At 47.0% G+C, this 27627-nt stretch overlaps 2 protein-coding genes and 2 long non-coding RNA genes across 7 annotated transcripts; 3 read left to right on the top strand and 1 right to left on the bottom strand.

Moving 5' to 3' along the window:
- Positions 1 to 1693: 1693 nt before the first annotated feature.
- On the top strand, positions 1694 to 8863 carry FCRLA (Fc receptor like A). 3 transcript variants are annotated; one of them, XM_033196088.1, is made up of 6 exons: positions 1736 to 2065; positions 5870 to 5887; positions 6151 to 6303; positions 6599 to 6865; positions 7324 to 7608; positions 8510 to 8863. In XM_033196088.1, exons 1-6 carry the CDS (start codon positions 1936 to 1938, stop codon positions 8800 to 8802), a joined length of 1146 nt encoding a protein of 381 aa, XP_033051979.1. In that variant the 5' UTR covers positions 1736 to 1935; the 3' UTR covers positions 8803 to 8863. The 3 variants fall into 3 exon arrangements, with proteins under 3 accessions (XP_033051980.1, XP_033051979.1, XP_033051978.1); XM_033196089.1 differs by lacking the exon at positions 5870 to 5887 and having other exon boundaries at positions 1694 to 2065; XM_033196087.1 differs by lacking the exon at positions 5870 to 5887 and having other exon boundaries at positions 1910 to 2065; positions 6106 to 6303.
- A 5920-nt stretch (positions 8864 to 14783) lies between these two features.
- LOC117074540 lies at positions 14784 to 27192 on the top strand. The gene is made up of 4 exons (XR_004433610.1): positions 14784 to 14795; positions 15400 to 15405; positions 25533 to 25537; positions 26168 to 27192. It is a non-coding gene; the product is annotated as an uncharacterized LOC117074540 (long non-coding RNA).
- FCRLB (Fc receptor like B) lies at positions 18970 to 24744 on the top strand. Of its 2 annotated transcripts, none has more exons than XM_033196085.1 (6): positions 18970 to 19242; positions 19520 to 19540; positions 19896 to 20150; positions 22356 to 22622; positions 23342 to 23528; positions 23854 to 24744. In XM_033196085.1, exons 1-6 carry the CDS (start codon positions 19002 to 19004, stop codon positions 24539 to 24541), a joined length of 1659 nt encoding a protein of 552 aa, XP_033051976.1. In that variant the 5' UTR covers positions 18970 to 19001; the 3' UTR covers positions 24542 to 24744. The 2 variants fall into 2 exon arrangements, with proteins under 2 accessions (XP_033051976.1, XP_033051975.1); XM_033196084.1 differs by having other exon boundaries at positions 23238 to 23528.
- Positions 19234 to 20928, bottom strand: LOC117074539. The gene is made up of 3 exons (XR_004433609.1): positions 20716 to 20928; positions 20509 to 20607; positions 19234 to 19354 (listed from the first exon to the last, which is right to left on the bottom strand). It is a non-coding gene; the product is annotated as an uncharacterized LOC117074539 (long non-coding RNA).
- Positions 27193 to 27627: the final 435 nt, after the last annotated feature.

The following is a 27627-nucleotide window of genomic DNA, read 5'->3' as shown; positions in this document are numbered from 1 at the left end:
CCTGTAATCCAGCACTTTGGGAGGCCGAGGAAGGCGGATCATGAGGTCAGAAGATCAAGACCATCCTGGCTAACGCGGTGAAACCCCATCTCTACAAAAAATTCAAAAAATTAGCCGGGCATGATGGCGTGTGCATGTAGTCCCAGCTACTCAGGAGGATGAGGCAAGCTTGAACCCTGGAGGCGGAGCTTGCAGTGAGCCGAGATTGTGCCACTGCACTCAAGCCTGGGCGACAGAGCAAGACTCTGTCTCAAAAAATATATATATAAATAAATACATACATAAAATAAAAATAAAAATAAACTATTAGGGCTAGCTAGGGTTTTCTTCCTCTTCTGAGGCTTCACATCACATCAGCTGCAAGGCTTACTGCCTCACTGCCTTTCCCAGCACCCATAGTCAACCACCCCTGGCCTCCCTGGGGCCACCTGCACAAAAGCATATGCCTCTCAGATAATGGAAATTTTATTCTAAATGCTTATTTTAGACTCAGAAAGATCCACTCTCTTATGCCCGTGTGGTTGATGTGCCTGCTCTGACCTGTGGTTTTTGCACAGTTGAAGGGTCATACTGTCCCTCTCTCTGTCTTCAAGGAGGACCAAACTACCTTCTCCCATTTCTCTCTCTCCCTCTTTTTTTTTTTTTTTTTTTTTTGAGATGGAGTCTCACTAGAGTGCAGTGGTGTGATCTCAGCTCACTACAACTTCCGCCTCCTGGGTTCAAATGATTCTCATACCTCAGCCTCCCAAGTAACTGGGACTATAGCCGAGCACCACTACGCCCAGCTAATTTTTTTTTTTTTTTTTTTCAGTAGAGATGAGGTTTCACCATACTGGCCAGGCTGGTCTTTAACTCCTGACCTCCAGTCCAGTGATCTGCCCACCCTGGCCTCCCAAAGTTCTGGGATTACAGAGGCATGAGCCACAGTGCTTGGCCTACCTTACCCCATTTCTGATGGCTCATCTCATCTCCAAATAACCTACTGGAGGTCTGGTGGGTGTTATGATGAGAGAAAGGGGAGGAATGTGGTCACTGTGAAAAGACACATGGACCCTGCCATTGAGGAGGTCTCAAACAAATAGAAAACATTCAGAGACAGGGACAATAGTTCCCAGAAGGCCACCTGGAACTGAAGGGAGAGGCTGTAGCCTCTATATTGCTCCTATTCCTGAGTCTCCTCAGGTTTCTCAAGATATCGGATGCCTCCTGTCTCTAATTTCCTCAGGATCAGTGGCTTGAGCTTTGGCTATGAGGCTAAGCTCTGAGCTAACTGCTGGATCCTGTGGGAATAGATTTTCTTTTTCCTCTACTGTTTCCCAGTGGACTCTCCCTGCCTTGTACTCCTATTTCCACTGAGACTGAGCAGCCTTAGTCATGCTTCAGAAGCAGAGAGCTGACACGAGTCTAGAGAAATTTGCATGCATATTTGTGTGGGCTTTGGATAGTCAGAGCCTACTAGAGACTCATCTGATATCTAACTTGGTGCCATGACTAATCTTCCTTCTCTGTCTTGCTACCTTCTAGTCACTAGAAACATATAAGTGTTGGAATGGGGCAGGACATTTGAATTCTCATCGTTGATTCCCCAGTGATTTTCTATTGGCCTTAAAACAACATCCCACCTTCTGTCCCCAGTTGCATCACCAGTGAAAAGGGTGGTTGTTGCACTGACCTTTCCCAGAGTGTACAGGAAGGCCAGCTGGCTATCAGGCAATGACATGCCTTGAAAGTCCCCTGACCTCTGTGAGGTCAGTTGAGAACAGTTGAGAGTGCTACCATTTTGTCACAGCCCTAAGGATGGAGATTATGCTGAAAGCATGTTGTCCAAATCTGAATGATGAAAGCCAATTACAAACTTGAAAATGAAAATAGACCCCAGATGCAAGGAGATGAGACAGTTAGATTTACTTCCTCTTTTCTAATCAAAGAGGTTTCATGTTGAAGAAAATCATTTTTGGGATTGCAGGAGACCTAAACACAGTCACCATGAAGCTGGGCTGTGTCCTCATGGCCTGGGCCCTCTACCTTTCCCTTGGTGTGCTCTGGGCATCCCAGATGCTACTAGGTAAGTAAAATATTTGAATGTTGGTATGGGAATGGAGCTTTGTTTAACTTTGGGGAAAGGACCTGAAGGAAAGAAACATGGACTAATTCTGGCCCTCCAGAGAAGCAGTGTTCAAGTGGAATAAGAAGGGTAGGTATAAGAAAGTTTGGTGTGCAGGATTGAATGACTTTCTGAATATAAAAATCTTCAAGCCTTTTCCATCCTGAAAGTCCCCTCTGCCCATGATGTCCTCTCTGGCTCTAATCTCAACTCTTTTTTTTTCACTTATGAGACAAGTTTTCTTAAAAGAATAGTCTGCACTTCCTATCTCCACTTCCTCACTTCTCACACACTCCTCAATGCTTGCAGCCAGGCTTCCACTGGAATCGGTTTTGTCTAGGGCACAATGACCTCCATATTGACTGGGTTATGGCATGCTTTTCAGTTCATATCCTGCTGGACTTCTTTGCTGCACTGTTTATCACTTACTCCTTTTTGCATTCTCTACTACCCTGGCTTCCATGGCACCATTTTCTCCTCATACTACATGGACTTCTCTTGATCCCTTAATAGCTTCTTTTCTCTTCCCCTTAAACACTAGTGTTCTCTATAGTTATAGCCTTGCCTCTGTACTCCTCTTTCTTTAGACAATCTCCTTCATAAGCTTATTTGTCTATATAATTTTTGCCACTATAACTCTGTATTTAAGAGTCCCAAATCATATCCCCAATCTAACCATGCTTTTGAGCTTCACATTCAAATATCACGCTTCATACCAGACATATCTACCTACATATCTCACAGGTGTCTCTGCACCATGTGACCAGAGCTGAACTTATCTGTCCTTTTGCCCCCCGCCTCATCTAATTCATTTTCCACTATTTCTGATCTCAGCTAATGACACCAGCATCTACCCTTACAAGGCCATAAAACTGAGAAACAATGCAGACTCTTCCTTCTTCTTCATTCTCTAAATCTGATCAATCATTAGGTTTGGCAAGTTTTACCTTCTAAATTGTTCATAGAAGCAGTCCCTTCCATGGATCATCACTAATGTCTTAGGACAAGCCCTCATCCTCTATGACTTGGGCTAGTCCAGTAAATTCCTAATTAATCTCCTTGTCCAAATCTTGTGTTCTTGAAATGAATTCTGTACCCTGCAGACAGAGTAATTTCTAAAACTCAGGTTTACCAACCCAAATTCCTTATCATGGCACAAAAGGCCAAGCAGCCTCTGCTTTTACCCTCTCAGCCTTGTAACTTATGCTCTAATAAATCTCAATCAGTTCATAGTTACATACTCACACACCAGACACTTGCCTGTCTCTAAGGCTTTGCTTATACCACCATCTCCACCCGAAATGAGCCCTTTCGATGGCCCCCTATTCTCCTCCTCCTTGCAAATGTGTAGGTACCCCTAAAGACTCAGCTTAAGTGGTATCTTTTCCAGGCAGCTTTTCTTGAATGCTTCTTTCTGCTCCAATGGCTGCTTGCGATACATTTTCTTACTATAATATTTTCCTACTTATGCTGAAATAATATTTTCATCTACCTGTGTCTTCCACTAAATTGAGAGCTACTTGTGGTTAGGGACAATTTTTTTGTTTTTTTCTTGTGATAAGAACTGCAGACTTGGAATCAGATACTCTGGTTTCAAGCCCCTCTTCTATTTACCAGCTCTATGTCACTTTAGAAAACCACTTTTTATATCTCTGGTTCAGTTTTATCACTTGTAAGATGAAAATAATAGTACCTACTACCTAAGGTTTATTGAGTGAGTTCCCAGTAACCCAACAAGATTTTCTTTTATTTTGCTTTTTGAGACAGGGTCTCACTCTGCCACCCTGGCTGGAGTGCAGTGGTGCAATCACTGCTCACTGCAACCTTGACCTCTTGGGCTCGAGCAGTTGTCCTATCTCAACCTCCCAAGTAGCTGGGACCACAGGCAAGTGCCACCATGCCTGGCCAATTTTTTAAAAATTATTTGCTGAGCCAGGATCTCTTTATGCTCCCTAGGCTGGTCTCAAACTCCTGGGCTCAAGGGATCCTCCCACCTCAGCCTCCCAAAGTGCTGTGATTATAAGCATGAGCCACCGTGCCTAGACAAGATTTTATTTTATTTATTTACTTATTTTTATTTATTTATTTATTTATTTATTTATTTATTTTGAGACGGAGTCTTGCTCTGTCGACCAGGCTGGAGTGCAGTGGCACGATCTCGGCTCACTGCAAACTCCGCCTCCAGGGTTCACGCCATTCTCCTGCCTCAGCCTCCCAAGTAGCTGGGACTACAGGCGCCCGCCACTGAGCCCGGCTAATTTTTTGCATTTTTAGTAGAGACGGGGTTTCACCGTGTTAGCCAGGATGGTCTCGATCTCCTGACCTCGTGATCGACCTGCCTCGGCCTCCCAAAGTGCTGGGATTACAGGCGTGAGCCACTGCAAAGATTTTATTTTTAAAAAGAAAAAATGGAGAGGAGGCAGAGCACAGTTGAGTGACAGTGGAGGAACTGAAAAGAGGTAGCATTACAGTGAAGGGAGCTGAGAGAGGATGGAAAGAAAACACCTGGTACTGCTGTGATGAGAATTAGGAAGTAGAGAGGGGCCTTGGTAAGGGACATGACAAAATCAAAGAAGAACACTGGGCTATTGGGAGTGCAAGAGAATAAAGGCAAGTGGGGCACGAAATGACAGTCGGATGGAGTGAAGAAGTATGCACATGTAAATGGTCATGAGGCTGGAGGAAGGGGAGAATAGTTAGGGAGATAAGGAGCAGTCCCAGAGAAGGGAGACATGTCACTTCCCTTGCCTGGGTCTACCATGAACGTAAGAGATAGGTTGAGAAGACGTGGTGAGAAATGGATAACTCTAAATTTCAATCTGGAGAAAAGAGTTGTTCCACAGTTACTGGTATGGACTGGGAGGAGGGGGAAAAGAGAGAGAAAGCTCTATGCCACTGCCAGGGAAAATTCAAGTGGCAGAGGACATTAAAGTAGAGATGGCTGAAAAGTGAAGACCTGCAAGGGGGAGGGAGAAAGGAGGAGAGACACTGCTGGGTACTGAAAGCTCTTTGATAGATAACATATTCAAGGCTGAGGGGCCAAGTGAAGTTTGGGAAAATCAGAATATGAAAGAAAGTCCCCGAGGAAGGTCTGAGGACTGAAGTATACCGTAATACCATATCTGCACAGTGAAGTAAAAATAACTCTGATTTTGGACCCAGACACACCTGCCTTTCCCGCCCCATTGCTTAGTCTCTTTTTAAGCTTTGGGTGTGTTAATTTGGCTTTCTTTTCTTTCTTTCTTTCTTTCTTTTTTTTTTTTTTGAGACAGTCTCACTCTGTTGCCCAGGCTGGAGTGCAGTGGCACGATCTCAGCTCACTGCAAGCTCCACCTCCCAGGGTCACATCATTCTCCTGCCTCAGCCTCCCGAGAAGCTGGGACTACAGGCGCCCGCCACCACGCCCAGCTAATTTTTTTTTTTGTATTTTCAGTAGAGATGGGGTTTCACGGTGTTAGCCAGGATGGTCTCGATCTCTTGACCTCGTAATCCGCCCGCCTCGGCCTCCCAAAGTGCTGGGATTACAGGCATGAGCCACCATGCCAGGCCTAATTTGGTTTTTTAAGTGTGTTTCTTTAAGAGTACTAAATGAGGATAAAGTCGCATACCTGGAAAGTTTGTGAAGATGAAGTAAGATATTGCACACAAGTGCTAGCAGGGTCTAGTACCCAATGAACATTAGAATCTGATGTCTCCCTTTCATTCCTGTCCTATGCCTCCCTGCTTCGAGTTACCATTGTCTTTGCTCCTGGTTTCCCATACCAGCAGCTGGATGTCATGCCGGTGAGTTTCACCATTCTTTCATTCTCTCCCCTCCCTCTTCTCCAAACCACAGTGCATTTGCTGAGAGCACCTGGGCGCCCGTGAATCAAGGTCAAAACTGTCCCCCTGAGACACTCACAGGGGTCTTTCTGAAAAAAATGTTTTGGTGTCTTACTAGTCTCATTCTAAAAAGGATGATTCTCCTGGGAGATGGAGGAACCCTGTCCTCTTTCTCCAAGTTGCAGCATTATTTTCTGGTTCTCCCTGGGCCATGCCCTCTTCAGCTGCCAGTTTTGAGACACTGCAGTGTGAGGGACCTGTCTGCACCGAGGAGAGCAGCTGCCATGTGGAGGATGATTTGACTGATGCAAGCGAAGCTGGCTTCCAGGTCAAGGGTTACACTTTCAGTGAACCCTTCCACCTGATTGTGTCCTACGGTGAGGTCCTGGGAAGACCTGAACAGTGCCCTAAACCCCTTCTTTCAGCCCCAGAGCCCACCCAGGAACGTGTCCCTAGGAAACTGGCCATGGGATGAGGTACTTCCTTCCCAGTCTTCAGCCCACAGCAACCAGGGTGCTCTAAGTCCTAGGCCCTAGAGAAGTTGTCCCGTACTCCCAACTAGGGGTGAGAGTTTACCTGGACCCTCAGAGAAAGTTTACGGGAGTAGGCATCCCTGGGGGTAGCTCCCAAGGGAGGCCCTGGGTGACACTCAGCTCTTTCTCTGGACCATAGACTGGCTGATCCTCCAAGGTCCAGCCAAGCCAGTGTTTGAAGGGGACCCGCTAGTTCTGCGCTGCCAGGCCTGGCAAGACTGGCCACTGACTCAGGTGACCTTCTACCGAGATGGCTCAGCTCTGGGTCCCCCCGGGCCTAACAGGGAATTCTCCATCGCCGCGGTACAAGAGGCAGACAGCGGGCACTACCACTGCAGTGGCATCTTCCAGAGCCCTGGTCCTGGGAGCCCAGAAACAGCATCTGTTGTGGCTATCACAGTCCAAGGTGAGAGCTAGAAGCAGCATCGTCATGGCAGGGGAGGGTAAGGAGAGACAGGGAACTCAAATTGTCTTTCTTTAGCCTAGAGGTGGCAAGATCATCAAAAGATTAGGGAGCAGGTTGCTGGCAAATGCCCAAGTTGGGCTTCAGAAGGGATGAGACCTCAACATTGACTTTTCAAGTCATCTAGCCCTACTCAGAGTCCAGCATGGTTCCTACCACCCAGATCTATGCTTCCCAGCGCTCACTGATTGGGTGTCTGGACTACTATCAGATTTGCCCATCTGTGGATCTTTCCTAGTCCTGTCTACTTGCAGGAAGAACTTGACAGATTCAAATGGAATCTAAGACAGCCCATTCCTGCTGGAAACAGGAAAGGAAGTGTGACTCCCTGAGGCTCTTCGCCCGCATGTGTCTACCTGTATATAAGATGGCTGAGTTCTTCTTTCTTGCCTTTTTCCCAGAACTGTTTCCAGCGCCAATTCTCAGAGCTATACCCTCAGCTGAACCCCAAGCAGGAGGCCCCATGACCCTGAGCTGTCAGACAAAGTTGCCCCTGCAGAGGTCAGCTGCCCGCCTCCTCTTCTCCTTCTACAAGAATGGAAGGACAGTGCAAAGCAGGGGGATCTCCTCAGAATTCCAGATCCCCACAGCTTCAGAAGATCACTCCGGCTCATACTGGTGTGAGGCAGCCACTGAGGACAACCAAGTTTGGAAACAGAGCCCCCAGCTAGAGATCAGAGTGCAGGGTGAGTTCCTATCAGAGTACAGGGTGTCTGTTTGGCATGCATGTGAGTGAAAAGGGGAGATAGGATGAATTGGCCTGTGAGCTGGGATTCGGTGTGAGCAGGTGAAGAAGGGACACAGAGGAGACAGGAACAATGGGCCAGAATCCCTGATGATGAGAGACAGCACAAATACAGAACCTCTCCCTCAGACTGTGGTGCATACCTCACCAGTCCAAGAGCTGAGCAAGTCCCACACCTGCTGCCACACAAGCCTTAGCATCCCCCCCATGCTCTCTGGGCATTTATAGGAATTTAATATCTGGAATGAAGACGGGATAGTCTGAAGTCTATGTTCAATTCTGAGAGCCACTGTTAAGAGGCTGCCCTTGACCTGAAACACTCCCAGAGGAGGTGTCCAGGGTGATAAGGGGGCTTGAAGTCATGCCATATGAAAAATAGTGGAAGGGGCTGGAGATGCTATCCTGAAGAGGAGGTGACTCAGAGGCTAGCAGGGGTGTCCTCAAAAAGCTGAAGGTGGGCATTAGCACAAGGAATTAGACTAATGTCATATATAATAAAGAGGCTGACCTAGAACCAGTTACCACATTCATGCTTCAGGGAATTAGATTCAGCCTTGATAGAGAAACAACTGGCTAATGGTTATTTAGCCAGTTACAACTAATAACTAATGGTTATTTAGCCAGAAACAACTGGCTAAAGCCTCGCTGCTGAAGAATTTCAAACAGAGGTGGCCAAGCTTCAGATCAAAATTTGGACCAGGAGGGACAGTAGAGTCCTCAAGTCCCTCCTGCCATTGAGTCCTACAGCCACTTTCAGAGAACAAGAAAGTTTGGCCAGGGATGGGAGGGAAGGGCCAGAGTCAGACTTCACTCTTGTATGTGCCTCCTGCCCCGTAATCCAGGTCCCCCCGGCTCTGCACCTCTCACCTTGAATCCAGCTCCTCAGAAATCAGCTGCTCCAGGAACTGCTCCTGAGGAGGCTCCTGGGCCGCTGCCTCCGCTGCCAACCCCATCTTCTGAAGATCCAGGCTTTTCTTCTCCTCTGGGGATGCCAGATCCCCATCTGTATCACCAGATGGGCCTTCTTCTCAAACACATGCAGGATGTGAGAGTTCTCCTCGGTCACCTGCTTATGGAGTTGAGGGAATTATCTGGCCACCGGAAGCCTGGGACCACAAAGGCTGCTGCTGAATAGGAGTAAACAATTCATCCGTGATCTCGCTTAACCACCCCAATAAATCTGATTCTTTCTGTTTTCTCTTCCTGTCCTGCACATATGCATAAGTACTTTTACAGGTTGTCCCAGTGTTTTGTTAGAATAATATAGATAGGTGAGTGTAAATAAATTTGTACAAAGTGAGAATTGGAGTTTATTTATAATTGCGTATTCTCTCTTAACAAAACAGAATTCTGCTCTTTAGATCAGGAATTCCTATCTGTTATGTAGACCAGAATTTTGTGATTTAAAGAGAACTAATGCAGGTGGATTTAATACAGCAGTCTCAATTGGGGGCAATTTTGCTCCCCAGACGACATTGGGCAATGTTTGAAGACATTTTGGTCATTACACTTGGGGGGTTGAGGGGTGGTAGGATGTGTGTACTACTGGCATCTCGTAAATAGAAGCCAGGGATGCTGCTAAACATCCTATAATGCATAGGGCAGTACCCCACAGCAAAAAATAATCTGGCCCAAAACGTCAGTTGTATTGAGTTTGGGAAACCCCAGCCTAATGAAACCCTAAGTGTTGGGCTCTGGAATGGGACTTCGCCCTTTCTTTCTTTCTTTTTTTTTTTTTTTTTTTTGAGACGGAGTCTGGCTCTGTAGCCAGGGCTGGAGTGCAGTGGCCGGATCTCAGCTCACTGCAAGCTCCGCCTCCCTGGTTTACGCCATTCTCCTGCCTCAGCCTCCGGAGTAGCTGGGACTACAGGCGCCCGCCACCTCGCCTGGCTAGTTTTTTGTATTTTTGAGTAGAGACGGGGTTTCACCGTGTTAGCCAGGATGGTCTCGATCTCCTGACCTCGTGATCCGCCCGCCTCGGCCTCCCAAAGTACTGGGATTACAGGCTTGAGCCACCGCGCCCGGCCCGCCCTTTCTAATTACTATCTCTTTCCAGCCTCATTCAGCTATTCTTATTGACATACTAGTCTTTAGTTGGTGCGATGGTCTGTTCTTTAGTTCTAGTTTGTGTCCCCTCAAAAGCTATATGTTGAAATCCTAATCCCCAAGGTGATGGCATTAAGAAGTGGGCCTTTGGGAAGTGATTAGATCAGGAGGGCAGGGCCCTCATGATTAGGATTAGTGCCTTTAAAAAGGCCCCAGAGAGCTAACTCACCCTTCTACCATATGAGGACATAGCAAGAAGATGACGTATATAAGAACCAAAAAACAATTCCCACCGAACACCGACTCTGTTGTTGCCTTGATCTTGAACTTCCAGCCTCCAGAACTATGAGAAATAAATTTATGTTGTTTGTAAGCTATTCAGTTTGTGTATTTTGTTATAGCAACCCAAATAGACTAGGCAGTTGGCCTCTGCTACATGGCTGAGTTTATGATATGTTAAAAATACTCATAAAACAGTGTCTCTGTCTACAGAGAGCTTACACTGTGGGATAGAAGAGAGTAGTAGCCCATCCTATAACACAATTAAAGCAGGGTATATAAAAAATTTCTCACAGGATCCTACTGGGCTCAGAAATAAGTGACCAGGCCGGGCGCGGTGGCTCAAGCCTGTAATCCCAGCACTTTGGGAGGCCGAGACGGGCGGATCACGAGGTCAGGAGATCGAGACCATCCTGGCTAATATGGTGAAACCCCGTCTCTACTAAAAAAAATACAAAAAACTAGCCGGGCGACGAGGCGGGCGCCTGTAGTCCCAGCTACTCGGGAGGCTGAGACAGGAGAATGGCGTGAACCCGGGAGGCGGAGCTTGCAGTGAGCTGAGAGCCGGCCACTGCACTCCAGCCTGGGCGGCAGAGCAAGACTCCGTCTCAAAAAAAAAAAAAAAAAAAAAAAAGAAATAAGTGACCAATATAATACTGCCAGAGTTGCAGATAGTTGTTTTTAATTCATCTGTCTCTGAAATCTTTTTCTTTAATAACACATAATGACTCTGTTTTAGTCTCGTATTAATATTTTTTTCTATGCTTGGACTTCTATTGTACATTCTCAGCCAATGAGAGCTGGCCTGGCAGACTCTATAGTAACCTTAACTCAATCAGTTAGCACATCATTTTATAATGACCTCAACCAATGGCTGTTCTACCATGTTATTCTAAATTACATGGTGTGATTTTCTCCACTGTGGCCTTTCTTTATGCCATTTATTTTGTGCAGTTTTGACCCAAAATGATTTACAAAAGACATACACATGATCACTCTAGACATACCACAAAGAAACAAAGACATAGAATCATGCTGATGGTAAAATGAGAGTTTTATGGTAATTCTTAGCACCTTTGAGGGAAAAAAAAAGATCAGAAGGCATCTGGGAATTGGTTGAAGTCTGTAAACATCACTACAGCCTGAGAGGACTGATTTACAATTGTATGAATGGGAGTTGCAAGAGTGACCAGAACTATGTCATGACTTTGATGGACTTGAAAAAATGGAAGCTCAATTTCCAATGTACCATGGTGGATGTGTCTCCAAAGATGCTGTATTATAACTACTCTACATGGAGTTGATTTCAGCTAATGCTCCCATTTGCGTGAATGCATCCTGCAAGCTCCTGCTAAATGGGGAATTCATTTACAGATAGTAGAAGCTATCAGAGATCTGGGAAGGGAAAGGTGGGTGCAGCTGGCTGAGATAAATATCATCTCTGTACACCTCATCCATGTGTACCTGTGCACCTCTATCATCACACTGCATTTTAATTTTTTATTACTCATTTTTGTTCACCAGAGGGTGAACTCTTTGAAAATACTCCTGAGCTCTTTGTTCCATGTTGTGTCATTGATGTCTAGTTTAATGAGGCATATGTAAATTCTCAGTATATTTTGTTTAGTTGAATTGAGTTGGGCCAGCAAAATAAGGGAAAACATCTTGAAGACGATGGGAATGAAGCTGGACCTTAAAGGATGAATGTTATATCTGGCATCAGCTAAATCTCCAGACTCTCTCCAGGGGACCCAGCCTTGGTCAAGGACTTAGAAATCTCAGGAAGAGGATCTCCTATCAACAGGGATGAGGAAGGCAAGAACAGAGCTAAACGAATGAGAGAGAGAGAGAGGGAGAGCAAGCATTTACCTATCTCTTTCTGTCTAGCCTGGGGAGGCTGGAGAGGGAGTAGGGAAGAGGAATTGTTACAATGGATCTGGTTTATGGCTTGTGCCATTTAAGATTCTGTAATTGACAGAGGTCCCAATGCAGCTATGCTCAACATGGTCTCTGAAATAAACATTAGATAGCCAGCACATGAAAGGAAAACTGTTCTCCACCCACAATACCTCTGACATCAAATATGTGGGCTTCCATTCCAAGTTTTTCTCTGCTTCTCAGTGGAAACCAACTAGATGTTCCACAGTTTATCAATTCTGGCTCTAACTACCCAGAGTTAGCACAGACCCCATAGGTTAAAGGGTCAGTCCCACATGACTGCTCTCACTTCAAAAGCCAATTGCAAATCCCAGGCCTCTGGTACTTGACACCAACCAGCTATAAGTCAGAGGTTCTCACAACTCCTTGGGTTCAATAATTTGCTAGAATGGCTCACAAAACTTGGGAAAACAGTTTACTTAACAGCCAATGATGATATACATAGGGCAAGGTAAGTGGGAAGAGGTGCAGCGTTTGCACGCTTTCTGGGTGTGCCACCCTCCAGCTTCTCCATGTGTTCACTGACCTGGAAGCCCTTAGGACTCCACCATTTAGGGTTTTTAATGAAGGCTTCATTACACAGGCATGATTGAGTAAATCATTAGCAATTGATGATTAACTCAAACACCAGCCCCTCTCTCCTCCAGGAGATCAAGGTGGGTTTTCCACACCAAGCAATTCTCTAATTCTCAGCAGAAACAAATTAGATGTTGTGTAATTTACCAATTCTTACTCTAACTACTCAGAGTTAGCACAGACCCCTGAAAGTTCCAACCCTATAATTGCAGAGTTAAGAGTCACCTTGTTAGCATAAAGTCATGTATGATTGAAGGGGCTAATTATACATAACAAGAGATAATCCTCTCATCCCTATCACTCAGGAAATCCCCAGGATTTTGGTAGCTCTGTGCCAAAGAGCTACCCAAAGTAGCAGAGAAAAGTATATATTTCTTATCGTGTTACACACATCCATTATCTTGTAAGTTGAATAGTGCATTTGCATACTCTATAACCCAGAATTCCATGCCTAGGTGGATGTGCCCAAGAGAAAATTTAGCATATGCACACCAGACGACAGGTATGATAATGCTTATAGTAACAAAACTTGTAAAAGCAAAATTTGGTGTTGAAATACCTTTCTTTTGTTGAAAAGAAGTCAGTGCAGATATCCACCAACAGGAAAATGAGTAAATTACCATGTTAATTTGTTTCAAAGTATATTAAACACCAAACTCTATCAATAGGATATTGTACTACCAGCTATGTATTTGGAAGTGTAGATGATGATGAACAAGGCAGGAACTCAGGGAATAGATCACTCACTCGGGACTGGAGTGTTCAGGCACATTTCATGAAGAAGATAATACACGGGTGGGGCCTTGAAAAACATGACAGACCTAGAGAACAGAAGACAGGGAAGGATGTTCCAGAGTGGGATGATGTAAGCAAGCGCATAAAGGGGAAAATTGGCATGCAGATGTCAGGGAAAAAGAAGGTAAATCCTTTGACTGAAACAGAGTTTAGTGGAAGGAAACAATAATGGAGAAGTAAATAGACTATATATAGAGGCTCTTAAATGTGCTATAGAGGCTCTTTAAATGTCCATAAGAAAATTGATCGAATTCTGTAGGTAAATTTCGGGTAAAGAAGGAACTCATGAAAAGTGATGTTTAGAATGATTATTCTGGTACTCTGGTACAAGGTGAAAGGGGCGACTAGAAGAGGGGTTGAGGGAGGTAGATTTGAAGGCTGCTGTTCTCATCCAGCCTTCATAGACAAGGGCCTTAGCTAGGGACAGGAGGAACACAGAGTAATGATCTGAGAGGTGTTAACAGGTCTGGGTGATCAGATGTGGAGTAGCATTGCTCCTCTCAAACACAAAGGTCTCTATGCCCAGCCCAGTAGCCCAAGGTAGAAATATTTGGTTTACAACTTAGAAGAGACTAGGGAAGGGATAAAATGACCTGCTAGAATCATAGGAGGAAGTTTAAGGAGGGTGTGTTTGGATAGGTCTCATCCTAGTCCTGTCTTCTTAAAACTTTCCCTCCCTCTTGGTATCAACCTTCTTCCTTCCCACTGGACAAGAGGAGATGTGGAGAAATACGAGTTACAGCACAGCCTTCCTGCCAGAGTTCCTTCAGACAGGCACTGTTAGTTTTCATTAACTATATGTGAATTTCTCATAAAGCTAAAGACATTCAATGTAAAGAAGTACTCTGCTCTCTATTCTGAAATTATCCTTTGCACTCCTTTGGTATTGAAATGCCTTTCTTTTGCTGAAAAGTTTACATTAAAGAATACAATTTTAGGCCGGGCATGGTGGCTCACGCCTGTAATCCCAACACTTTGGGAGGCTGAGGTGGGTGGATCACCTGAGGTCGGGAGTTTGAGACCAGCCTGACCAACATGGAGAAACCCCATTTCTACTAAAAATACAAAATTAGCCAGGCGTGGTGGCACATGCCTGTAATCCCAGCTACTCAGGAGGCTGAGGCAGGAGAATTGCTTGAATCCGGGAGGCAGAGGTTGCAGTGAGCCAAGATCGCACCACTGTACTCCAGTCTGGGCAAGAAGAGCGAATGAAACTCCATCTCAAAAGAAAAAAAAAAAAAAGAATAGTAATTTTAAAAAATATATTATTATCAGCCCTGTCCTGGGTTACAGAAAATAAATAAAATAAAAATAACTTTAAAATGTTCTTATTTAGGAAAAGAAAAACTTGTTTGGTAAAATTACAAAGATAAGAAATACTGAATATTGATGACAAGAGGGAACAGGAGCCCTATGAATTGCCAGTGGGTGTATAAGTTTCTGCAGCCACTTTTGAGAGTAATCTCACAGTATTCAATCTCTTCCTTTGTTTAGGTCACAAATACTCACACAGCATGTGCTATGTGCTGTCACTGTTGTAGGTGATATGTCAGCGAATGAGAAAAAATTTCTGCCTCAGTGAAGCTTACATTCCAATGGGGGGAAACCTACCACAAACAAATACATACAATTCCGGGTAGTGACAAGTACAACGATGAGAAATAAAGTAAAATATGGAGCCAGCAAATGACAGTGAGGAGATACTATTTTAGACAGCATGGTTAGCAACCATCTCTCTGAGGAGGTAATATTTGAGTGAAGTGAGGAAGTGAAACTTATAAAGATCTGGGAGAACAAGGATCTTTCAGGCAGAAAGAATAGCAAGTGAAGCCCTGGAGCAAGACTAAGCACAGAATGTTCCAGCAACTGTTCTAAACACAATGTGGCTAGATCAGAGTGAGTGAAGGGGACAGTTGTAGGAAATGAGGCCAACGGTCAGAGAAAGGCCCGATTTGTAGGGCCCTATAGACCATCGGAAGGTGTTTGGAACTTATTCTGAGGTTATCTTTGCGGAATTTTGAGGGAAAGTAACACAATATGGTTAACATTTTAAGAGTATCTCTCTAGTGACTCAGTGAATAAATTATTGTACGAAAAGATCAATGTAGCAGGTAGAGTCATCAGGACTTGGTGATGAATTAGATTTGGGTTTTAGAATGAGTGTGCATGTAACTCATGAGCATAATCTGCAGTCTCGCTCTCAGGTGTGTATCCCATAGAGGCACTTCAGGGCTCTGTAGGGAAGCATCATGTCCTTACCAGCACTAACTTACATGAAACCTCCTATGTGCCAAGCCCTGTCCTAAGCCCTTTACATATGTTAATTCATCCAGCCCTCACAATATGTACCAAGAAGTCCACTGTGGAATTATCTGTGGTAGCTGAGAGTGGGCAGCAATTAGGATGTTAGGGGAATGGACAAGTGCAGTGTAGCAGAAGCAAAGAATATTAGGGCTATCATGGCCGGGTGTGGTGGCTCATGCCTATAATCCCAGCACTTTGGAAGGCCAAGGTGGGTGGGTCATCTGAGGTCAGGAGTCCGAGACCAGCCTGGCCAACACGGTGAAACCCCATCTCTACTAAACACAAAATTAGCCGGTATAGTGATGCACGCCTGTAATCCCAGCTACTCAGGAGGCTGAGGCAGGAGAATCGCTTGAACCCAGGAGGCGGAGGTTGCAGTCAGCTGATATCATGCCATTGCATGCCAGACTGGGTGATAAGAGCAAAACTCTGTCTCAAAAAAAAAAAAAAAAAGAATATTAGGGCAGTCAAAAGCAATAAACATGATGCATGTAGAGCAATCTGAACAAATTTGAAACATCTAGGATTAATTTTTAAAAGTAAAAGTGAATATAATATCTAGAACACAATGCCGCTTATGTAAATTAACAACACTAAATATTTCTCAAAGATAAAAATTGCATGTATATGGGAACATACAGTAAACATTGTACAGTGGGTGCTTATGTGGAGGGGATAAGAACAGTAATGTAGATGAAAGTCAAGAAGGTGAGAAAATAAGAGGGGGAAATTGCAAAGACCAATAATGGCAGCCGGCCATGAGCAGCATCTTGAATCCCTGACAATCAGAGAGACAAGAGAACAGATTTTGGAGACAGACTTCTACTCAAATCCCAGTTTCATCATCTCAGTAGGAAACTGAGTTGATGAGGACATATGCAAAATGGGGATATTAATAATTCTTCCTCAAAGGGCCTTACAAGAATTAAGTGAAGTAGTATCTATGAAGCACTTAGCATAGTGCCTGCCACATGCTGAGACACTAAAGTGAGCTGTCATCAGCAACAACAGCATTAGTTCATTACCATAATTATCACTGAGAACATTTCATCACCAGAATGCTTATCAAATGGTAACATATATTGTCCAGATGTTGTGTTGTGATAGGCCTCAATGAATTGCTCAAGTTACAAATGATAATTTCTAAATGTGTCTGCATTGTGAAGGAGTGAATAATTAGAAATTCTGGGGAAAAGTCCTAGATGGAGTAAGAAGACTCACTTTGGGAAAAACTTAGAGGAGAGCCTAGAATAAAGAAATGTTTGGTAATCCCAGCACTTTGGGAGGCCGAGACGGGTGGATCATGAGGTCAGGAGATCGAGACCATCCTGGTCTACACGGTGAAACCCCGTCTCTACTAAAAAATACAAAAAACTAGCCGGGCGAGATGGCGGGCGCCTGTAGTCCCAGCTACTCGGGAGGCTGAGGCAGGAGAATGGCGTAAACCCAGGAGGCGGAGCTTGCAGTGAGCCGAGATCGCGCCACTGCACTCCAGCCTGGGCGACAGAGCTAGACTCCGTCTCAAAAAAAAAAAAAAAAAAGAAATGTTTGGGGCCGGGCGCAGTGGCTCAAGCCTGTAATCCCAGCACTTTGGGAGGCCGAGACGGGCGGATCACGAGGTCAGGAGATCGAGACCATCCTGGCTAACACAGTGAAACCCCGTCTCTACTAAAAAATACAAAAAACGAGCCGGGCGAGGTGGCGGGCGCCTGTGGTCCCAGCTGCTCGGGAGGCTGAGGCAGGAGAATGGCGTAAACCCGGGAGGCGGAGCTTGTAGTGAGCTGAGATCCGGCCACTGCACTCCAGCCTGGGGGACAGAGCGAGACTCCATCTCAAAAAAAAAAAAAAGAAATGTTTGGTGGGAAATTTTTCAAGTCAAATTCTGAGTAATGTATAATATGAACACTATGGATGGTTCCAGAGATTTCTAGGGAAGACTGTACAGTTCACAAAGTTTTAGTGTACTCAGGTTTCTTCTGAATCCAGTAAAGGGGCTGACATCTGTGTTCTGGGGAATGAGAAGCCAAAATAGAGCCAGCTTCTGTTGCCTAAGAGGACAGCCGACAACTGCATTGCATTCTTACCATACAGGTGGTGGTGTGGTGCAGAAGTCAGACCTTTGTGGCAGGCTGTGGATCCTGTGGAAAGCCACACACTGGCCCTGAGATGAAGAATTAGCAGGTTGGAAGGGAAGCACAGGAGTGCTGGCCAGCCCAGGCACTCCTAAAGCAGGCAGGTGATCATCCCTGTTCCCAGTAATTAGTTCTTCTCTGCCTCCCCAACTCTTGGGCACATTATCAAATGTGTCCCTACTTTGAGATCTACATGACTCTACCTCTTTTATCAAAACCTGCACTCAAAACATGATCTGAAATGACCAGCATAATTGAAATGACCAGTCACATTTTCCTAAGAGGCATTTGCATTTTTAAAAGGGGCTCCATTAAGCAAAATATAAGGGGATTCTCAGAGTGGAACTTCAGACATCCACAAGAGGGGAAGATACTATCTCACTGGGAGTTGACAGTATCTGATAATTGATCTCCTTCCCATCTGATTTCTGAGGGATCAAGGTGTCCCGGTTCTAAACAACCACAAGTAAGGACAGGATAGAGTCCAAGGAGACATACTATCAGGTTGGAAAATTCATTAAGTATTTACATGAAAATTCAAGTTCCTCATTGCTCAGGTATGGTCACATGGCTCAGAAAGCACAAGAAGTAGAGCCCTGAGGTCAGACCTGAGAGGCTTCTGAGGGGCTGACGCAGTGACTTCTCTGCTGCAGGTCAGGATTCCTGGAACTGGGGCATGGTTGGGGAGGGGTTGCAGGGAAGGGTGGGAGGAAGGAAGAAAGGAATAAGTGAGTGGAAGTGCTTCAGGATGAGCTCATTGGGGGTGGGTAGGAAAGAAGTTTTCTAACTTATTAAGAATTTAAGAATTTATGAGAACTCAATATTTCAGGAAGGGAGGAAGAAGAAACACATTGCATTTCTATCCTTGACTGGGGAACTAGATGATAGGGATGGGAAGGGTGGTTGGTGAGTCATGCCTTTTTGTCTACTCATTGTGGGAGGATGTGAGCTCTGGGGGCAGGCAACCCAACATTGACCTCTCTAGGTCTCACGCCAATGTCTGTTATCAGGAGTGAGCAGGAAAAAGGACCTTAAGGATATGAGGCTGTGTCTTCCTCAGCTGAGCCTTGCAGGGCTGGCTGGAAGGTGGAGAAGGGATGGGATGGGCGTGGGATGTCAATGGGAGCTTGAAGATGGAAGGGTCATCTGCTGGAGCCTGGGATTCTATAGGGCTGTCTTGTGCTGTGGAGGACACAAGTTCTGCAGGCCTTCCTTACAGTAGTCACGGCTGGCCTGAGCTGTGAGGTGGGTATAGAGGCGGTAGATGAGACAGTGCCTGGCACTTGAGATACCTGATGTTCAGCCTGCCTTCTACTCATTCCAGTCTGCCATCTTCAGGAACCAGCAGTGGGTGGGAGAAGCAGCAATATCTCCTAGTACTCAGTGGCATCCACTGGCCACTTTCTTTCTCTCTGTTCCCCATCTCATGCCAGCACATCTCCATCCTTCTGCAGCTGCTGCAGTCAGATCCATCATGTGGGCACTGACAGCCCTTCTGCTCCTGGGTGAGTCCGCAGTGAGGCAGCAGATGAGCTTTGGGTGGTGAATAGGGTGGAGCAAGGTATGGGGAGCGGAGGGTAGGTATCCAATCCTCAGTTTCCAGATGGTTCACTATTTCTGGAGGGTAAAGAAGAAGGGGCTTTCTCAGAGCTTGGGAAACCATGGGCAAAAGAAGAAAAACGGGTTTTGGGATCATTCAGCCTTTCTTGTCATCAAGAGTCTCTTTCCTCTCATCACCACCATTCGCCTTCTCCTTCGTCTTCCTTCTTTTTTGTTTTGCAGTTCCAAGCAGTGGGCAAGCTGGTGAGTCATACATTTCTCATCCCAGTTTTCTACAACTTCCACTCCAACTCCCTAAGTTACCTGCTCAAGTAGACTCCTCACTTCTTGGCTGCTCTGGGATAGTGTCTTTTCCTACTCTCCTCAACCACTGGGACTAAATTTGCTTGAAGGCATTTAGAAATGGGTGCTGGCTGATGGACTGATAGTCTGTAACCCAATGAATGTGATCTCCTGTCCTGCAGGGATGGGTTAGTACATGGGCTGGGGCCTGGAAGCTGGGGTTTCCTAAGATTTCCCAAACTCAGGTCGTTTCTTTGGGCACCTTACCTTGATTCTCTTTGCATGCTGCCCCCTCTTACCCCACCTCTCACCCCAGCTACTCTGGAGAAGCCCATATTGTCTCTACATCCACCTTGGACCACGATCTTCAAGGGGGAGCGGGTAACTTTGAAGTGTGATGGATACCACCCACTGCTCCTGGAGCTCCGGCCCATCAGCACTCTTTGGTATTTGGGCCACCTACTTCTGCCCTCTCACAAGAAGAGCATTGAGGTGCAGACACCAGGGGTGTATCGATGCCAGACACGGGGAGCACCCGTCAGTGACCCCATTCACCTCTCTGTATCCAATGGTGAGTAGTCTGAGCATGAGGGGAGGGGGAGCACTTGTTTCCTCTGGCAATACTAGCCCTCTGGTGGGAGGGGACACTAGGTCAATCCCAAGGTGCAGGAAACAAGGGCCACACTGGGGCCTATCTTAAGTCTCTGGAGCAGGTAGGGACCTGCATGGCACTATGCGAGAGATGCAGTAAGGCATGCCTAGCCCCAAAGGTCCCCTTACCCACCCTCCTGCCACAGTGTGAGGCACAGTGTGAACATTTCTGTTTGTTTCTGAGACCAGCTCAGAAGAGCAAAAGGCTCCGAGGACCTGGAGTGCTGGATAGAGAACTTTAGGGGGTAGGGGAGCTCTGAGTAGTAAAAGAAACTCACCAAACAGGAAAGGTGAGTTTCCCTGGCAGGCCTAGCACAGATGGAGGATCTACTCTCAGTTGAACAGTGTGATGCTTCTCTGTGCCTCAGTGTCTACATCTGTAAAGAAGGGACAATAATAGTATGTATCTCTTTGACTGCTCTGAGGATTAAAAGTGAATTGTGATTTGCTAAAGAAAAAAAGCAGCAATTGAACTGAGCACTTACTCAAAGTTTTATTGCATACGTATATATGCGTACACAGGAGTCATCTGAGAAACTGATTCTTGAGCTGCTTGAAGAGTTTTAAAACAGGATAAGAAAAATAACAATAATTTGTTCATTAAGGTACAGGATTGCTGGGCATGGTGGTTCAATCCTGTAATCCCAGCACTTTGGGAGGCCAAGGCGGGCAGATCACCTGAGGTCAGGAATTCAAGACCAGCCTGGCCAACATGGTGAAACTGTATCTCTACTAAAAATACAAAAAAAAAAAAATATTAGCTGGGCATGATAGTGGGTGCCTGCCTATAGTCCCAGCTACTCGGGAGGCTGAGGCATGAGAATTGTTTGAACCCAGGAGGCGGAGGTTGCAGTGAGCTGAGATCATGCCATTGCACTCCTAGCCACAATTTGTATTCAGAATTTAAAGTACATCACTCAGTGTTCAGATTAGCACTTACACACACTTCATATTCATACTCTGAGGCCTCTTGTTTGGAAATTGTTGGTGATAGCAATAATTATACTGAGTACTATAGGAATAATTACTGTTTACAGACAGTGCATGTGGATTATGCTTATTACTTGCAGGATTCTTTCTCAATGTACAACACCTAAAATGGCATCTGCTCTGTGCTAGGGCTATGTAACTGTGCTACAATGATCACAGGGTAATTATGGGGTGCTGTAGGATATACCTAAGGCTGTCCTGGGGTGTCAAGGATGTTTTCTGGAGGAGATAAGGTCTAAGCCTAGACTTGCAGGAGAAGCAGGCCTCAACTTAAACAGGTGAAAAGAGTCTTCTTGGCTGAGGAAATAGCAGGTACAAAGGCCTTGGGCTCAATTCTCTCAACAGAGCCAATTGTCTCAACAGTTCAGTATGGCTGGAACTTAGCCTGTTAGGAGTGGAAGGTGAAGAAAGTAGAGAGGAAATGGGGCAGGAGTGAATACTGCCATGGTGAGGGAGAGGTAAGCAGGATCCAGTCAGGAAGACCCTGACACCATCCTAAAGGGGTTATAGTTGATTCTTATGGTCAAAACCCTTTGAGGCTGGAGCCAAGTCTCTGGCATCTTTGCCTCCGCGGCTAAGAGAAAGACCAGCCCTCCCCCTTCCTTCCCAGTCACCTACAAATACATCTTGCACTATGAGGCTACTGGGTGCCAACCACCAGGGAAGGCCTGTCTGCTCAGGAAAGCAGTGGGAGGCCAGGTGCCGTGGCTCACGCCTGTAATCCCAGCACTTTGGGAGGCCAAGGTGAGCGGAGCACCTAAGTTCAGAGTTCCAGACCAGCCTGGCCAACATGGCGAAAACCTGTCTCTACTAAAAAATGCAAAAATTAGCTGGGCATGGTGGCGCGCACCTGTAATTCCTAGTTACTCGGGAGGCTGAGGCAGGAGAATCGCTTGAACCCGAGAGGTGGAGGTTGCAGTGAGCTGAGTTTGTGCCACTGCACTCCAATCTGGGCGACAGAGCAAGACCATGTCTCAAAAAAGGAAAGAAAAAAGAAAAGAAAAGAAAGCGGTGGGAGATGGCGGGGAAGGGAGGGAGAGGAGTTATGGGCAGAAAGCAGGGAGGCTGTGAGAGTGGGAGATCTCCAGGGCTGGACTTTCTGTGGAGTCAAGCGTGTCTGTGGTGTCTGTCGCAGACTGGCTGATTCTTCAAGTGCCCTATACTCCAGTGTTCGAGGGCGAGCCGCTGGTCCTGCGCTGCCGCGGCTGGTACGACAAGGTGATCTACAAGCTTCACTACTACCATGACGGCCAAGCCGTGCGCTACTTCCACTCCAGCGCCAACTACACTGTGTTGCAGGCGCGCGCCAGCGACAGCGGGCGCTACCAGTGCTCGGGCACCATGCGCATCCCGGTGGAGAGCGCGCCCATGTTCTCCGCTACGGTGGCTGTGACAGTGCAAGGTGGGAGAGACCAGGGGCCCCGGGAGGGAGGCAAATGAGCACTGAGAAATTCTGGGACAGGAACTCGGCGGGAAAAGACGGGGCGGAAGTTCAAATAGCTGCCACTTGGCGGGTTTCTCTTAGACTACCGACGCTGTCTCCTCTCCTTCGCCGCGAAGGAGCGCTTGATCTGCAGCCTGCTTGGAGGCTGGTCCCCTTCCCCGACGCACACCCTGGCTTCTCACTCTGGCTGGGGACTCCCATATAAAGGGCAGCTCTGGCAGGGGCAGGGGGCACCGTAGGCCTGGGACGAAGGAGCGACTCCCTAGCGTCCTGCAAGGCAGGCGCAGCGTCTCCTCTCCTAGGCTGCAGAACCCGAGCTGAGTGTCAGTCGGGATGTGACATGAAGCGTGGGGCCCGGTCCCTCCTCCTTTCAAGCTTTCCCCGTCCCTCGTGGACTCGGTCCCCCTGCCCCACGTTTCAGAAGGCTCCCCTTCCCCCTCCACGTGGACACACGGCCTCCTCCCCTGCCCCCTTGGTCTGTGGGTCTGCAAGGAGCCCTCACGGGAAGCAGGAAGGAGCTGGGTCGTGGAGCGGTGGACGAACCGGCGTCGTTGCTCCCCGCCTTCTCCGCAGAGCTGTTCCGGGCGCCGGTGCTGAGCGTGATGGGTCCGCGGGAGGCCCGCGGCGCGACGCTGGGCGGGGTGGTGCTGCGCTGCGACACGCGCCTGCACCCGCAGAAGCGCGACACCCCGCTGCAGTTCGCGTTTTACAAGTACAGCCGCGCGGTGCGCCGCTTCGACTGGGGCGCCGAGTACACAGTCCCGGAGCCCGAGGTCGAGGAGCTGGAATCGTACTGGTGCGAGGCGGCCACCGCCACCCGCAGTGTCCGGAAACGCAGTCCGTGGCTGCAGCTCCCGGGGCCGGGTGAGTGCCTGCACACCCTCCCGGACGCCCACCCTGGCGAGCAGCCCTGCTTCCGCCTCTCGGCACCCACAAATCTCCCCCGCCTCTCCGTCCCCGTCTGGGCCCCCCCTTCCAGGCCTCCTGGTCCCGGTCCCGGCCCCCCTCCCCTCCTCTCCGTCCCGGTCCCGCCCCCCCCCCCAGTCTTTCCCATCTCTCACTCGCCACCCTCCTCCTCACCCTTCTTCCAGCCTTCCCCATCCCCGCCCACTGCCCCACGCCTCTCCCCCAGCCCCGCGCCGAGAAGAACCACGAAAGCCGCGCGTGACTGGGCGTGATGCATTCACAGGTTCTCCCCTGGACCCGGCCTCCACCACCGCCCCACGAGCCGCAGCCTTGGCTCCTGGAAACAAGCCACTTTTCTTAAGAAAGCCCCCGGTGTCCAGATCGGTCCCATCGGTCACCTCCGTCCCGAGCACCACTTCCACCCGTCTGCAGTTCCCGGCGAGCGGCGCCCCGACTGCTGGGCCACCTGCCTGCGCTCCGCCGACGCCCTTGGAACAATCGGCTGGAGCCCTGAAACCCGACGTGGACCTTCTGCTCCGAGAAATGCAGCTGCTCAAAGGCATTCTGAGCCGGGTGGTCCTGGAATTAAAGGAGCCACAGGCCCTCCCGGAGCTCAGGGGTACGCCCGAGATCCCCACCTCTCACTTTGCTGTGAGCCTGGGAACCCCAGAGACCACTCCTGTGGAGAGCTGAGGTCGGGGGCTGCCGTCCCCTCTGCAGGCTCATTCCTCCCTGGTCGCCTGCTTCCCCTCACGCGAAGTTCTTTCAAAGCCATCTGTTTGCATCCTTGTGTTTTGCTGTGGTTTTTAAAGGAGCGCCCACGAAGTGTAGTGGCTGACGATTTCAACCTCACACAGCAGTTTGTAACCACAAGCATTCTCTTTGAATTCTCACAGAATTCAGCAAGAATTAGAAACCTGCTATTTACTACATTGTGGTTTAACTTTGGAAGTGAATTTAATCACCCATAGCCCTTCAGATAAGCCTAGCCAGTACATATTTCAGCACAGGCAGTTTTTTTGGTATTTAAGTACATTGAGGTAACTGAGGACTTGATAATATTTTAGGGTCGAGGTGTAATTATTCATAATGAATTTACTCTGTGATATTAAAAAGACGTTCAGTCCTATTACTGATGAGTTTACATCTTCAAATAAATCCTGGGTTCTATTTAGTTTTGGAGAGGGAAAGTTGTTTGTGTGGGCCTCCCATTGGCTGGTTAAAAGGATCAGAGTCTTTGGGAAGCTGAGGCGGGCGGATCACCTGAGGTCAGGAGTTCGAGACCAGCCTGGCCAACATGGCGAAACCCTGTCTCTACTGAAAACATAAAAATTAGTCAGGCATGGTGGCAGGCGCCTGTAATCCCAGCTGCTCGGGAGGCTGAGGCAGGAGAATTGCTTGAACCCGGGAGGCAGAGGTTGCAGTGAGCCGAGATTGTGCCATTGCACTCCAGCCTGGGTAACAAGAGCAAAACTCTGTCTCAAAAAAACAAAAACAAAAAACAGGCAGAATTCTATTAGAATCACCTGGGTGCACCCACTGCCCCAATGCAGCTAGACAGACTGATGGGCTGTGGTAGCAGCAGGCAGACTATGCTAACCTTAGCCATATATTAAATAAGTGTACCATTTGCATTGAGAAATCTTTTTGAAGAAACTTTAAGACAAATCCTCAAAATCGAGTTCTCATTCTTAGCAACTTTTTTCTTAGCAACATGCACAGATCAGTATGCCATCCTGCATGATGACTTTACTGTCACTTAGTTAAAAGAAGAAAAGTGAGAAGCCATTTCAATTGCAATTTCATGGTTATGTTCCTGGAAAGTCCCATTTTGATGGGTTTTCCCATCTGCCTACTAGAGCCATCAATCCTCTGCAGGGCTAGTGTGACTTGTCCTCAGGAGGCCTCGTTCTCATCAGGTCCATACCATTCTTAAGTTTCACTTTTTTTTTTTTTTTTGAGGCGGAGTCTCGCTCTGTCACTTGGACTGGAGTGCAGTGGCCAGATCTCAGCTCACTGCAAGCTCCGCCTCCTGGGTTTACGCCATTCTCCTGCCTCAGCCTCCTGAGTAGCTGGGACTACAGGCGCCCGCCACCTCGCCCAGCTCGTTTTTGTATTTTTAGTAGAGATGGGGTTTCACCGTGTTAGCCAGGATGGTCTCGATCTCCTGACCTCGTGATCCGCCCATCTCGGCCTCCCAAAGTGCTGGGATTACAGGCTTGAGCCACCTCGCCCGGCCAAGTTTCACTTTTAAGGCTTAGAGCTGTAACAACTGTACTCTCTCATCCTTTACTTCTGCTTGATAGATGTTCAGTCACAATCCCATTTTCCATTTCTTTCTGAGTGATTAACCAGAATAATATCAACAGCTTTCATCCTATTCTTCTAAATATTGTTCTTCACCATATTATTATTACAAAGCCACTAAAATTATACAGAGAGGCAGGCAGGCAGGCAGGTGCACACATAAATTATGGTGCAATGTGATAAGTGCTCTATGAAACATGATAGGAATTCAGAGAAGAAAGTTGAATTTTTAAGGAAGAACAAGAATTACCACATGGAGATGTGAGAAAGATTGAGGGTATGGCAAGTAGGCTGAGGATGCATATACACAGAGAAATGAAAGAATGTAGCATGTTTATGGAGCTGCAAATAATTGGGAGTGGTTGGAGAATTATGTATGTTTATGTGTATGCGTGTAGGTGTATTTTAGGGAGGAGGTGGCAGAGATGAATATGGGGAAGTAGGAAGAAATCAGAACATGAAAGTCTTGTTAAGAAGTGCTTTAGCCTGTTGGATACGTGGGATGGCTATCTGAAAGCATTCCTGACATGAAGGCATCAGTATGTCTAATTGAAGGAAATGCTAACTTAAAATTAGACAAGAAGAATCAAACTTATCCCAGCGGATCTTTCTTAACTCGGAGGAGGTATGTCCAGGTCCCTATAATTCAGTACTGGGGTCCCGGTCTACAAGGGCCTTTGTGGCTCTGATTTCCAGCTTTCTGATGTAGGCTTATCTCACTTTTCAGAACTGTCTTCCAAGGCAACTTTTCCTAGTTAACTGCATTCTATTTCAGTGACCAGGCTCTTTTCCCCTTCTGATTTTGTTTCCCTGAGATTTCTGCCTTTTTTATTTTTTTGAGACGGAGTCTCCCGTCTCGCTGTGTTGCTCAGGCTGGAGCTGTCTCTGTTCACTGCAACCTCTGCCTCCCAGGTTCAAGCGATTCTTCCGCCTCAGCCTCCCTAGTAGCTGGGATTATAGGCACCCGCCATTATGCCGGGCTAGTTGTTTTATTTTTGTAGAGAGGGGGTGTTGCGGGAAGGCAGGGACCCGGAACGGGAGGGACTGGTTGAAGCTGCGGCAGAAGAACATAAATTGTGAAGATTTCATGGACATTTATTAGTTCCCCAAATTAATACTTTTATAATTTCTTACACCTGTCTTTACTGTCATCTCTGAACATAAATTGTGAAGATTTCATGGACACTTATCACTTCCCCAATCAATATCCTTGTGATTTCCTATGCCTGTCTTTACTTTAATCTCTTAATCCCGTCATCTTCCTTGTAAGCTGAGGAGGATGAAGGTCGCCTCAGGACCCCGTGATTGTGTCAGCTGCACAAATTGTTTGTAGAGCGTGTGTTTGAATATGAAATCTGGGCATCTTTAAAAAAGAACAGGATAACAGCGATGTTCAGGGAACAAGAGAGGTAACTTTGAACTGACCGCGGGTGAGCCAGACAGAAACAGAGCTATATTCCTTCTCTTTCATAAGCAAATAGGAGAAATATCACTGAATTCCTTTTCTCAGCAAGGAGCATCCCTGAGAAAGAGAATGCGCCCTGAAGGTAGGCCTATAGACGGCTCCTTTTAAGGCGTCCCGTCTTTTATGGTCGAAGCCGAAGGGATGAAATAAGCCCCGGTCTCCTGTAGTGCTCCCAGGCTTACTAGGATGGGAAAATTCCCACCTAATAAATTGTGGTCAGACAGGTTACCTACTGTCAAACCCTGTTTCCTGATAAGATGTTATCAATGACAATGTGTGCCCGAA

The sequence above is a fragment of the Trachypithecus francoisi genome, unplaced genomic scaffold, assembly GCF_009764315.1.
Source record: "Trachypithecus francoisi isolate TF-2019V2 unplaced genomic scaffold, Tfra_2.0 Lachesis_group5, whole genome shotgun sequence".
In the NCBI taxonomy this organism is placed as follows: Eukaryota; Metazoa; Chordata; class Mammalia; order Primates; family Cercopithecidae; genus Trachypithecus; species Trachypithecus francoisi.
Note: the sequence above shows the minus strand (reverse complement) of the source record. Positions and strands in the feature narration are given on the sequence as shown.